Source organism: Augochlora pura, chromosome 11, assembly GCF_028453695.1.
Source record: "Augochlora pura isolate Apur16 chromosome 11, APUR_v2.2.1, whole genome shotgun sequence".
NCBI lineage: Eukaryota > Metazoa > Arthropoda > Insecta > Hymenoptera > Halictidae > Augochlora > Augochlora pura.
The window spans coordinates 1,602,960-1,616,017 of record NC_135782.1 but is presented as its reverse complement, the minus strand read 5'-3'; the positions used below and the strand labels follow the sequence as shown (position 1 = coordinate 1,616,017).

The following is a 13,058-nucleotide window of genomic DNA, read 5'->3' as shown; positions in this document are numbered from 1 at the left end:
AACTAATCAATTGTAATATTTCCTCCCAACAGCTATAGTTTAATCATAAGTATTTGATATTTGAAATTGAAATATTATTATATATTTAATAATTGATAATATAATTAATATAATATTGTTATATAACTTAAAAGAAATGATCGATTCATGTCTGCCGCAGCGCGTGACTGGTGTCGCCGTCCGCAACGAGATCGCGGTACACGTACAAGCGGCGTCCAAAGATGTCGTTAGCACAGCGTTCCCTCGTTCCCTTTCGCGCGCGTGTAAGTCACTTTTCGTGTCGAGCCGAGCCAAATACAGTGGAGCGTGTACGAGGCGACCACTCCTTTTAATCATGAAATTTGTTTCGCGGTGCATCCGAAGGGCCTAACAAATACAGTTTTTCCATAAATGCACGTCATCTGCGTCGAGAGCGTTCAACTGTGACATGAAGATTTGATCGAGGGAAAAGGAATAAACAAGCTCCCCGAGGACAGGTGAGAAATTCAAGTCGGTGAACGCGTATTTTGGGCGTTGACCGTTGATTTCATTCACAATTAAACGGGGAAAACGATTTCCCTCTCGACGCCGTTCCGCGGGAAGCGTCGGCCGCCTTTCTCGGCGCTCGTTGAACACCGTCTCGATTACCTAATTGTTCCGTGTTGTAGAAAATGCGGATCTTCGTTTTGTTGTTAACCCTCGCTTGCGGGAACGGTCAGTTCTCGCAGGAGCCGAACGAGTCGACGCGCATACCTTGGAATCGTTTCGACGAGAGAGACCCAACTGGATTCGGATCACGGAATTCTGGAAATTCTATAGACAGTATTATAATAAAAGAGGCGTGAGTACACTTAACAATTAACCGAGTTAATTAGATGACTCATTTGTTCCTATCGTCTGTATGCGACCTGCATAAATTATTGGTTTCGTTTCTGTTTTTAAGGTAATTACGGTAAACGTGCCCGGGTTAATATAACGATGCGATATTAATTCTTGTTTACAGCTCATATTTTATAGTCGCCTCGCGAATGGTCAGACCCGGACAGATCTACAAGGTGGACGTGAATGTGTTACATAGCCCACTGCCGATGGTGGTACGCTCGTCTATTCAAAGAAACGGAGTTGAGATCGCGGCGGATCACCAAGAAGTGAAAGAAGGCATTCCGGAGACTTTGATGATGAGAATGCCACCGACTTCTATCGGGGGAGAGTATAACTTGAGAATAGAAGGAACGTATAATAGCTTAACGGGTGGCCAAGCATTTTTAAACGAATCTAGGCTGACGTTTTCTCAGAGATCGATGACAATCTTCATTCAGCTGGATAAGCCTTTGTACATGCAGGGACAAACGATAAGATTCAGAACCATACCCATAAATACAGAGCTGAAAGCATTCGACAATCCGATCGATGTGTACATGTTGGATCCGAATAGAAGGATAATGAGAAGATGGCTGAGCAGGCAAAGCAATTTGGGTACGGTGTCCCTGTCGTATCAGCTGTCTGATCAGCCTGTTTTCGGAGAATGGATTATACAGGTGATCGCGCAAAGCCAAGTGGAAGAGAAGACCTTCCAGGTCGAAGAGTATTACCAGACACGTTTTGAAGTTAACGTCACGATGCCGGCGTTCTTCTTCGACAATGATCCTTACATGTACGGCACAGTCCAAGCTAATTACACGAGCGGTGCGCCGGTAAGAGGAAATTTGACTTTAAAAGCAACGTTCAAATCGTTGGACAGATTACACATGGAATCTGGCAATGAAATTACCGAAAGATATTTCTTCTTCGACGAGTACTATCCGTCATGGTTAAAAGTATCGACTTACTACAACGAGAAAGTACCGGTTCTGAGATTTTTTAACGGAACGTTTCACTTTCGGTATCCCATGTCTGAACTCTTAACTTTTGTGCCTTCCTCGAGCGGCGTGGAAGTTACAGTCACCGCGACTGTCGGTGAAAGATTTTTGGAGGAGATAATCACGGGATATTCCACGGCACGTATTTTCAATTCTACCACAAAAGTCCGATTCATGGGCGGCACGCCGCAGGTGTTCAAGCCGTCGATGCCGTTCCCATTGAACGTGGTCGCGTCTTTCCACGACAATTCGGCGCTAAGAAAATCGCAGCTGTTGAATTCGGTAATGGAAATTCGCGCGGACATCGAGATGAGAACGGGCGGCCGTAGAACCATGGAAACTCAGTATTTGAAACCGTCGCCGGAGAACGAAGGGATCTGGTCGACTAAAATCGATCTGAGAAAACAGCTCGGGCTCGAGCATAACGTGGAACAAGCTCAACAGATATTGAGCGACATCTCTTCCATGAAGGTTTACGCTTACTTCACCGACGGCGAAGGATTTCGTACTCAAGCCGAGTTACTGTTGTTGGCGCACGAATCCCCGAATCAGCAGCACATCAAAATCTCCACGTCCACCGAGAAGCCCAAGGTTGGAGAGTACATGGTCTTTCACGTTCAGACAAACTTCTACATCGATACCTTCAACTACCTAATCATGGCGAAGGGTACGATTCTTGTAACCGGTCAGGACACGATGCAGCATAACATAAAAACGTTCGCCGTTCCGCTCAGCCCGGAAATGGCTCCCGTCGCAACTATAGTGGTGTATCACATTGGCCAGTATGCTACCGTGGTAGCAGATTCTCTGACGTTCCCAGTGAACGGTATCTCCCGCAATAATTTCACTATCTTCATCAACGATAAGAAAGCCAGAACCGGCGAGAACGTCGAAGTCGCCATTTACGGAGAACCAGGTGCTTACGTTGCCCTGTCAGGTGTGGATCGATCTTTCTTCACTATGCAAGCCGGCAATGAGCTGTCCTATGCTACCGTCATTACAAAAATGGCGCATTTCGACGAGCAGACCAATGGCACTCACGGTCACATTTGGTTGTACCACGATGGCGATCCGGACGAAGTTGTCTATTATCCGTCTTCAACGTTCGGTATAGATGTTAACAGAACATTCGAATTCGTAGGATTGATAGTCTTCACGGATGCGTTCGTGTTTCGTCGTCCTGACAACTGCAACGAGACTCAAGGATATGCAGAATGTCTGAACGGAAGATGTTACAGATTGGAGAAGGCATGCGACGGGGTGTTCGATTGCGACGATGGCACGGATGAATCTGCTTGCGAGTACAGGAACATAACTGACATAGCTCACTTCAGAAAATGGCGGTACAACAGGATGCAGAGACTATACGAGAACGTATGGTTGTGGAAAGACATTAACATTGGCCCCCACGGTAGATACATCTTTAACATAGATGTACCGAAGTGGCCGGTTCATTGGATGATCACAGCGTTTGGCATGTCACCGAGCAAGGGCTTCGGTATGCTACCAAAGGCCATTGATTACATAGGCGTTCTACCGTTTTACATCAACGTGGAAATGCCTTCTCACAGTAAGCAAGGGGAACAGATCGGCATTCGGGTATCTGTGTTCAATTACTTGCGGCACAACATAGAGGCCGTGATAGTTCTGGCCGACTCAAGAGATTATAAATTCGTTCACGTAGAAGACAATGGCATTGTGCAGTCTTACAAGCCTCGCACATCCTTCGGCGAGCATCAGTTCTTTGTTTGGATTCCGGCGCAGGACGCTTCGATCGTCTACTTGCCTATTGTACCCGTCAGGCTCGGCGACATCAAGATACACGTTTACGCCACAACTGTAATTGGCAGGGACTCTGTCACACGCATTTTGCACGTAGAAGCCGACGGTGTTCCACAGTATCGCCATCAGTCCATGTTGCTCGATCTCAGCAACCGTGCCAACGTGTTCCAGTACATGCACGTTAACATTACCGAGACTCCAATTATTCCATACGATGAGAATCGGTACTATGTGTTCGGTTCGAACAAAGCAGTCATCAGCGTCGTCGGAGACGTCGTTGGTCCAATATTCCCAACGATGCCGGTGAACGCCACCAGTCTCATGAATCTTCCCATGGACTGCGCCGAGCAGAACATGTTCAGTTTCGCGGCCAACTTGTACACAACGTTGTACATGCGGCTGATCAATCAGCGTAACAGAACACAGGAGAAGGAGAGCTTTTACTACATGAACATCGGCTATCAACGACAGCTCTCGTTCATGAACCCCGATGGATCGTTCAGCCTGTTCCGAAGCGATTGGAATCAGTCGTCGCCGAGCGTGTGGCTGACAGCGTATTGCGCCCGCGTTCTGCAAGAAGCTCGATTCTACGAGTGGGAGAATTATTTGTACATAGACCCCGAAGTCGTGGCACAGGCGGTGTCTTGGCTGTTGAGGCATCAAACGTACGAGGGATCGTTCTACGAAATTGCGTGGCTGGCAGACAGGAAAATGAATAGCTCCCTGAATATCGATGGCGATATAATAGTACACAGAAACATCACTCTAACAGCTCACGTTCTTATTACGCTGCAAAGCGTTAAGGATCTGCCAGAGGGCTTAGGTACTCAAGTGGCGGTCAGCGCGGCCAATGCAGTGAAATGGTTGGAAAGAAACTTGAAGCTCCTGGAGGAGCGTGGAAAGCCTTACGAAATAGCCATAGTGGCGTACGCTTTACTCTTGGCCAAAGCTTCCACTGCGGGACAGGCTTACAGTATTTTATCTAGACATGCTCGGAGAGAAGGAGGATTGACATACTGGGGCAGAGAGCATGTACCACTGCCGCCATATAAATTGGAAAACCAGAAGCCATTCACTCTCCCGCGTCTACCATATGCGTACGACTCCGAGAACATTGAAACCACGGCGTACGCTCTTTTGGTACACGTTGCGAGGCAAGAAAATATGATAGAGCCTATTGTGATGTGGTTGAATTCCCAGAGATTAACGGACGGCGGTTGGGCTTCTACGCAAGACACAGCGTGGGCTATGAAAGCTCTGATGGATTACACAGTTAGGACGAGAATCAGGGATGTCAGTTCGCTCACGGTTACCGTGGAGGCCACGGCTCTCTCTGGACAAACGAAAACATTGTTCGTGAACGACCATAACTTGGCGAAACTGCAGACGATAGAGGTAACGTATTTGATCCGTGTATAGTTAGAGGATTTCTGAAATAGACTATTTATTTTATTTTCTGTTCCATTAGATACCAGAAGCATGGGGAACTGTGAAAGTAGAAGCAAAGGGCGCTGGCTACGCTATCTTACAAATGTCCGTGCAGTACAACGTTGACATCGCGAAATTCCAAACCCAGCCACCGATCAAGTCGTTCGACTTAGTCACCAGAGCCAACTTCCATGGCAGAAATCAGTCTCATATATCGTATCTCAGCTGTCAGAGGTAAACTGTTACTTTCAAGGCGTTGGTTTGTTAATTTCGACCCTGTTGCTAATTGGCGGCTCCATCGCAGGTGGATAAACACGAATGAATCATCGCGCTCTGGAATGGCAGTACTGGATGTAGCCATACCGACGGGTTACATAATCCAACAGCAAACCTTGGACAGGTATATACTCTCGAAACAGGTGAGAAACCTTCAGAGAGCCAGATTCCAAGAGAAGAAAATTCTTTTCTACTTCGATTATCTGGATCAAGAGGAGACGTGCGTAAACTTCACCATAGAAAGATGGTTCCCGGTTGCGAACATGTCGCGGTTTCTCCCCATCAGAGTTTACGATTACTATGCACCAGGTATGTGTCTCCGACGGTTCATTTGTCAATTGCTTACGGCGCAATAGGGTTAATCTAATTTTTCCAATTTCAGAACGATTCAACGAAACGATATTTGACGCTCTACCGACGTACACGTTGAACATTTGCGAAGTCTGCGGTAGTTCTCAGTGTCCTTATTGCCCTATTTATAACACTGCCGCATTGTTAGTTACCCCAACAGGTCTCCTATTGGTAATATCTTTCGTAGCAGTATTAACGAGATACTTTCGAACACAGGAGTTTAGCGTGGGCTAGCTACGAAATTCCTACAGAGAAGCATTCCTTGCATTTTACTCGTTATCAACATGCCATGTTTCTTTTTTTTATTTTTTACTTTCGATTCCATAACGCCGCCCGCAAATCTATAAAAAGCAAAGAGCAAACGTGAGTAAAGTACTTTGGTGCAAAGTTGGAATCGGTGTCTGCTTCAAATTCAGATACACGCGTTAGTGGTTCTTGAGGTTCCAACTATCGTAAATGCTTAAAAGATTTTACTATCGGTCTAACCGCGAAAAGGAAATACTTCTGTATCGTCCATTTTCTATTTGTTATTAGGTATATCGGAAACGTTTATATTTAGCGCACAAATGTAGAATCTCTTAGCCTACGGGGATCTAAAACTGATATTTTTTATACACTATTTATCGGAAATATTCGATATTTTATTGTAATTTAACGTTGTTAGTCAATGGATATGGATTTATTCAAATGTTTTTACCGTTTTACGATCGAGAACCGGTTGTGTAGTTAGAGCAATGTGTTCCAGGAGGCAAAGAATCTCAAGTACAAATGAATCGTAGTCGAGACCGAGATTTCTCGCTGTAAGCCTGACACATAAAAAAAAATGAGGGAACTCTTAAAACTGTTCTTAGCAGTAACAAATTGTCATTCGAATTCAGAGAATCAATTTTATAGTAATCCGCGTTAATCGAATTTTAAAGAACGTCGACAGTTTTGTATTTTAAAGATTTTAAATCGAGCAAAACATTGAGTCTTCGGCAGTAATTCTTGTTGGATGAAGAAATTTAATTTTCAACAAAAATTATTGCTCTTGACCGTAAGTAAAGGCTTATTAATATTTTACACATTTTCATGCAACTTTTCCTTCTGAAACAATCGGTTGCCATTTCTTTATATTCGTAAGGTACGTTCAAATGTTAATCATCCGTCCATTAACAACTGTACAAGTCGTACCTTCGCTACGCTCCTCGAACACGATCAACATTTATAAATACAAAGACACATTCCGATAAAGAAAAGTTGCTGTTTGTCGGGAAATTGTAAATAGTAGGTTAGTGGAAACATTGAACATTAATATTTTACCACGTTTATCCTCGTCACGAGGCGTTCGTTCTTTGTCTCTACAGAGGCAACAAATGTATTCTTTTGTATAGTAGTTATTTTTGCCTGTTCGAACATCAAAGATCTATTTTTAGTATTTTAGCACTTACTATAATAATAGTTTTTAGACAACTTACCGGGTGTTACGTGACCGATATTTTGAAAATCTGCACATGATTCGATATTTGAGTTGGCAACAAAGATAGCGTACATTAATGTATTGTAGTCTCAATTAAACGATTTCATTGTTACAAAGATAAAGAAGTTTGAAAAGAATGCATCGCTGCAGATCTTCATAATTGTACCAATGATCGTGATCGCAAAGTAACTTAAGCTTTCAATGCTATTCTAATATTTAGTTTGGTAAAAATGCCATAGAATAGGATCATACAAAAAAGAATTAAATAAAAGAAATAAAGCGTTGTACATTGGTACATATCACGGTACACGTAACACTAATAATACCGTCCATGGAGAAGTCCGCTTTACGATAGAAAAAGTATCGTTTACTAATAATTTATCTATCCGCGAATGCGCATAGCAACGACTTATACTTTCTTAATTAAGCGATTCGTAATATCGATTATGAATCAATTTTTATTCAAAAGCAATATACTTATGTGCATGTTCAAAATATTCATGAACTTATCCATCGTAAAGAGCTGTTCCTCGTTTGCGCAATCCGTCCGAAAATATATTTAAGCTAGCCAAGAGAGAACAGCATTTAACGTGTGTTAAATATATTTTTAAGTTTTATAACCTTTATACGAATAAATAATAAAAGAGAGAACATTCTATCCGTCTGGTTTCGTTCGATTCTCCGATTTCCAAAGTTCCAATATTAAGGATATATTTAATATTCAATAATGTAGGCGAACAGATATAGAATCAACGATTATTTTCGAAGCAATCTTTAATATAGCAACATAGTCAGTCTTACAATAATAAGCCAAAAATACAATCTATATATCGAGCTTCCGGAGAACGGGCGAAAAATTGTTTTTGTTTTCCTTCACGAGCACCCTTCGAGGGTCCCAGGAGTATTTTTTCGTGGCTAAAGAAAACAGGTGGCCTTTCGCCCGGACCTCCGTGACGAATTTTACAATTTTACACATAATTATATGATGTATCACGTTGTGAAACTGTACGTCCTGTTCTCCCACGATGCAGGTCTCGACGAACGAAAAAACGTAGAAAGTTAAAAAAAGAAAAGAAAAAAGAAAGCGGAATGATTTGATTGGTCCTATTATCGGTAAAGCCTTTGTTTAGATTGTATCTGAAGTGACGCGATGACATGCTGGAGAGCTCAAAAATGTGTTATTCATTATTACTGTTCATTTGTCTCCCGTCAGTTGAAACCATCAATCTGGCAGTCTTGTCGGGATTGAACTTATATGAAATCGTATCATCTTGAATACACATTTCTGAGCTGTAGGTATGAAGAGTTCTGTTGTAAGTGAATAAACGGATCTCTGGAACTCTATTCGCTTTATCTCGTTTCGATTGTGTCCCTTTTAAAGACTCAACAAATAAGTACTGAAATGCTTCAGCCTTCTTGGTTTCCAAAGACAGAGAACAAGTTGTAAAGTTCGACAGAGATATGGTAGATATCGGTACAGTAAACGGTGCATGAATAACTCCGAACAAGACTAAGGGGGCATAGGCTTGAAAAGAAGTCTGTAACTAAGACCCGGCCGGTCGAACGTTCCAATGGGATAATTGAATTACACTTTAATGACTTGCTAGGCCTAGCCGTTACACGATTGATTCAAAGCAGTCTTGTTCACAGTCTCATTATCTAATTCCATTAACACGATATAGAAAACACTATACAATCTTTTAAATTGCGGGTACAGAATGTTCATATTGGTATAATTCTTCTTGCGAACGACTGGCAGAATCGAAAAGGCCGTCTACGCTAAACGGCTGTCGGCTACTTTGCAAAAGCTTTGCCATTTTCTTTTAGCCATTCATTTTCAAGAACGATTTTTAAGAATTTCACGAATAACAGCATGAACACCCTGGCATTTATGGTTCAATATGAGAAATATCATCGTAGATCGTAAACGGTCATTCTAGACGTCTAGCAGCGACCAAAACTGATATTCAAAGGAGTCTTATGAACCTCTTTGGTACACCGGGTATTAATTACAGACACACCGCTACAATTTTTTTCGGACCTAAACGAATGACCAGGATAGGGAAAACGATCGATACAAATATATAGATATATTATAATATAATAGAGTTATTTGATGAAACATTTAAAGCCTTACATAAAATATACAGTATGATGTGTATCGTCGCACATATGTGAATAAAAGTGTGTACCATGTTCTCTCGCTGAAGGATATTAACCGTCCCGTTCAACTCTTTCATCTCAGATCAGTACTCTCTCTCTCTCTCTCTTTCTCTCTCACAAGTGCTCAAAAGATGTCTTAAAATATGCAGATCCACATTCAACCATTTCTCTCCGCGAGCCTTTATCTATTTTCCCACTTTGTTTTCTTTCTTCATCTACTCGTCGTTTCCGTTTACGCAGACTGATATATTACGTTCGTCGTGAGTTTACGGGCGCGCGTTAACGGCACCCGTTGGACTGAGAGATTCGATACGGCAGTAGTAATAGTTAATAGTCAATAATTCTTATAGTCCTTACATCATTTTTTCGTCGCGTCGATAACAACGAGCCGCGGAAGAGCGCGCGTCATCGGCTTACTTTAATTATTTACTCATTTATTTATATTTATATATATAATATGTATAGCTCCTCCCCCCCTTCTCTCTCTCTCTTCCCCTCGTCAGCAACTTCTCTTGTTTAATCTTTTATAATATAGATATTATCGGTAATACAGAACTAGTATCAAATTCTAACAGAATCGAGCTACATAAAAATTGTTCCAACCGTTTCGGAGAGATATGCATTTCACTCTGCATCAACGCGCTCTTTTCCGGAGCTATTTTTCAATTCATTTCATCGTCATCATCATCTTCTCTCTTTCTCTCTCTCTCTCCCTCTCTTAATATTTCTGTCGTTCGACGTATAATCTCGAGTATTCTCAGCGTTCCCCGACGAGACAACGAGACCATTAATCATTATCTCTTTCAACACCATTCGAACATCCGTTCGTTCCGATTCAACAAATCAATTGCGCTAAACTTGTAATCACACATGCAATCGTTCAAATATCCCACTCATCAAAAGCTCATATGTTAAAAAAGTCGATTACAAAATGGCATCACATGTACGTACGTGTTAAAAAATACAGATACTCGACTTCACAGAAACTCAAATACATTTGTGTCTTCTTTTACCGTTAGCGAATACATGCTTTAAAAAAAGATAAAAAAAAGGAACGATTAAATGCAGCTTTCGGATAGTATAAGTGGAGTAAAAAACAAGGTTGGTCGGTGAATAAAAAAACTAGGTCTACTTTTTTCGGATGCTAGAAATCGAGATGAGAATCAAGTCGTCGTTGGTAAATCGTTGCAAATGTTATATCGACATTCTCATTTTTATAATTCCCGCCTGTTGACGGGAAAAACAGGGCAGTTGGGACATTCTACATAAGTTCAAGAGCGAACATTAGTATAACTAGCACTGTGTTATTCCCGTGGCTTGATTGTTGTCAAAACTTTCAAGCTGTAAAGAGCATCGTACCGCGGCAATATTCGGATAATAAAATATCGGAGTAAAAATATTCTTCGTACAAAGTAGACGTACATATTTAAAAAATAAAAGAAAACAAAAAAAAAAGTAACACACAGTCGCTTTAGATCCAATCGGCTTTCGGGCGGGTTTTACTCTATTCGTTTCACGCGATTCCCACCGTCAGGCCTCGATTAGATTATTATACTCTATTAAATTACAATAAATGGTACTATTATAGTAGTGTAAAATGTTGCTGGATATATATGTATCGCAGTAGAATAGTAGTCGATGCGAGTAGATAAAAGTAGCAATGTTTGTTGGCCACCGCAGAATCGTTGGGCGGTCTTTTGGAAAGATTGCGATTTTCTGTGAACGGTTTTCGATAAAGTACGAAACACACAGTCAAGTTTGGTAGAAAAAAGCATTCAAAAGACACGATCGAAAGAAGAGAGCGACTACTAGTTTTGTCAAAGCCGGTCCAACGAATCCGGGCGTCCAACAATGTTATTTTATTCTTACGTGAAAATCAATTTATCATTTTGGTCAGTGTGTAAAAATAAAAAGTAATAGTTCTTTTATATTCTGCAAACTACTTGTGGACCGCGTCGAAATTGATATTTGTTATTTGGTTGTCGTTTGTCTCCCCCTTGATCATTAGAGGGTCAATATGATTGTTACTTTTTTTTCTTCTTCTTTCTTTATCATCATCATCATTTTTTTTGTAATTTTCTTTCTTTTCTCCTATGCACCACTTTCACTCTAACGATTCTCTCTCACTCTATCTTTCTTACTCTTTCTCTCTCTCTCTCTTTCTTTCTCTCTCTCTCTCTCTCTCTTAGCGCAAAAACAGACGGAAGGGAGAACAGAGTCATGCAGATGATTCCCGGGTTGAAGCGAGTCTTGTTTCACCGACTCGAAATCGACAGCCGAGCTAGACATCTTCGATGAAACCAGGCAAATTCTTGAAGCTCGATTCTTCTGTTTGTCTTTTTAATATTCGAGAAGAAGTTCAAAGTTCAATCATCTGCGTACGATTCTGCGGAGATCGCTGCTGAATCAATTGCTGGATCGAATGTGTTCAGTTTCCACGTGCAGCAACAAAGCTGTAGTTGATCGTTTAATAATGAAGTAATATTTTATTCTGGAAATTCTTGATCTTCATGGGATATCGGTTTTGCTTTTTCTTATATATATAGATATATATATATTTATATATATATATATATTTATATGTATATATATATACGCGTAATAGAATTAGCTAGTGCCGCTAATTCAGCTCGATTCTTTTTCTTTCGAATCTAAAAAGAAATAGAAACTATTAGTGGTTGGAGAACAGAATTCAGAATTCGCAGAGCATGTCTCGACGCTTTCAGGATACCATGGCGTACAAAGCGAAATTATTTAGTATTATTGAAGTTAGATTTCTCTAGTATTAAAGTAATCACCGAGGGAAACCTTTCGGCTTATTTGCAATAGAAATCGTTCGGTGTCGCCTTTATCCTGAACGCGTTGATTCCGCTTATGCACACCACGGACGCGTGAGATTGTTCAATTATTTACCGCTATCGGATTTGTCTTCAGACGTTCCGTTTGTCAATTCGGGTTCTTTTTTCTTCTCTCCGTCCTCCGACTCCACGCTGGGCGCCTTCTTCTCGTCCTGATTGGCCGACTTCTTGTCTTTCGCTTTTCCCTTGGCCGGCGTCGCCGGTTTCGGTTTCGGCTCGAGGCCCGGGTCCAACACGATCTTGCCGATGTTCTTGCGATCGTGCATCTTCTGCATCGCTTCCGGCACGTCCTCTAATGCCCACGTCGAATCTATTACCGGCTTGATCTTACCCTCGCTCCACATGGTGAACACTTGCTCCACCGATTGCCGCACGAACTCCTGGCTGCCGTGTTTGTACATCAGATGACGGAGATTCAATCCGGACAGCGTCTTGTTCTCCTCGAACAGCTTTATCGGCGACACTTTGTCGACTTGCCACCACTGGAAAAAACAAATCCTCTTAATAACATTGAAATACTTTTCATAATCAATTAAGGAGGGTATGTTTTAGCGTCGACCATGTTTGAGAAGATTAGTCATATCATAGTTACGTTTAAGGGTGAAATTAATTTTTAAATCTTTGTCATTTGATAAATTCTAAACAGTGCTTCGCTTGCTTTGGTCACATTATAATATCTATGTTATTTTATTAAGTAAAATATTCTATATAATTCTAGCGCTTGTCAGATTTATTCCTAATGATATTTGGCTAGCTAAGATTATTTGTAAACTCTAAGAATAAAAATCCTGAACGTGTAACAAGCATCCTCTGTCGATCAGAAGTGAATGTCCAGCTCGGAGGACTGCCATCCAGTAAAGGCGATCGAGGCAAAGTTAACGAGGGTGGGGTGGGTGGGTAGGG

At 41.5% G+C, this 13,058-nt stretch overlaps 2 protein-coding genes across 2 annotated transcripts in view; one reads left to right on the top strand and one right to left on the bottom strand.

The window, feature by feature from the left end:
- The first annotated feature begins 282 nt into the window (after positions 1–282).
- Positions 283–7,792, top strand: Mcr (macroglobulin complement-related). Its single transcript, XM_078195136.1, has 6 exons — positions 283–476; positions 648–820; positions 983–5,015; positions 5,089–5,282; positions 5,353–5,633; positions 5,707–7,792. Exons 2-6 carry the CDS (start codon positions 651–653, stop codon positions 5,907–5,909), a joined length of 4,881 nt encoding a protein of 1,626 aa, XP_078051262.1. The 5' UTR covers positions 283–476; positions 648–650; the 3' UTR covers positions 5,910–7,792.
- Positions 7,793–7,922: 130 nt separating this feature from the next.
- The window catches only part of LOC144477391 (synaptic vesicle membrane protein VAT-1 homolog-like), a 45,878-nt gene continuing 40,742 nt past the window's right edge, over positions 7,923–13,058 (bottom strand). The window contains exons 6-7 of the mRNA XM_078195137.1: positions 12,211–12,637; positions 7,923–11,948 (exon numbers count right to left, since the gene is read on the bottom strand). Coding sequence (XP_078051263.1) covers positions 11,923–11,948; positions 12,211–12,637 — 453 coding nt within the window. The 3' untranslated portion in view covers positions 7,923–11,922. The remainder of the gene's footprint in view (positions 11,949–12,210; positions 12,638–13,058) is intronic.

What these genes read in the sequence shown, in the direction of transcription:
- Mcr (XM_078195136.1), top strand. Translation starts at nt 651, where the DNA reads ATGCGGATCTTCGTTTTGTTGTTAACCCTCGCTTGCGGGAACGGTCAG. An exon ending in CGAAACTGCAGACGATAGAG is followed by an intron (nt 5,016 to 5,088) that starts GTAACGTATTTG and finishes CTGTTCCATTAG; the next exon opens with ATACCAGAAGCATGGGGAAC. An exon ending in TTACGATTACTATGCACCAG is followed by an intron (nt 5,634 to 5,706) that starts GTATGTGTCTCC and finishes TTCCAATTTCAG; the next exon opens with AACGATTCAACGAAACGATA.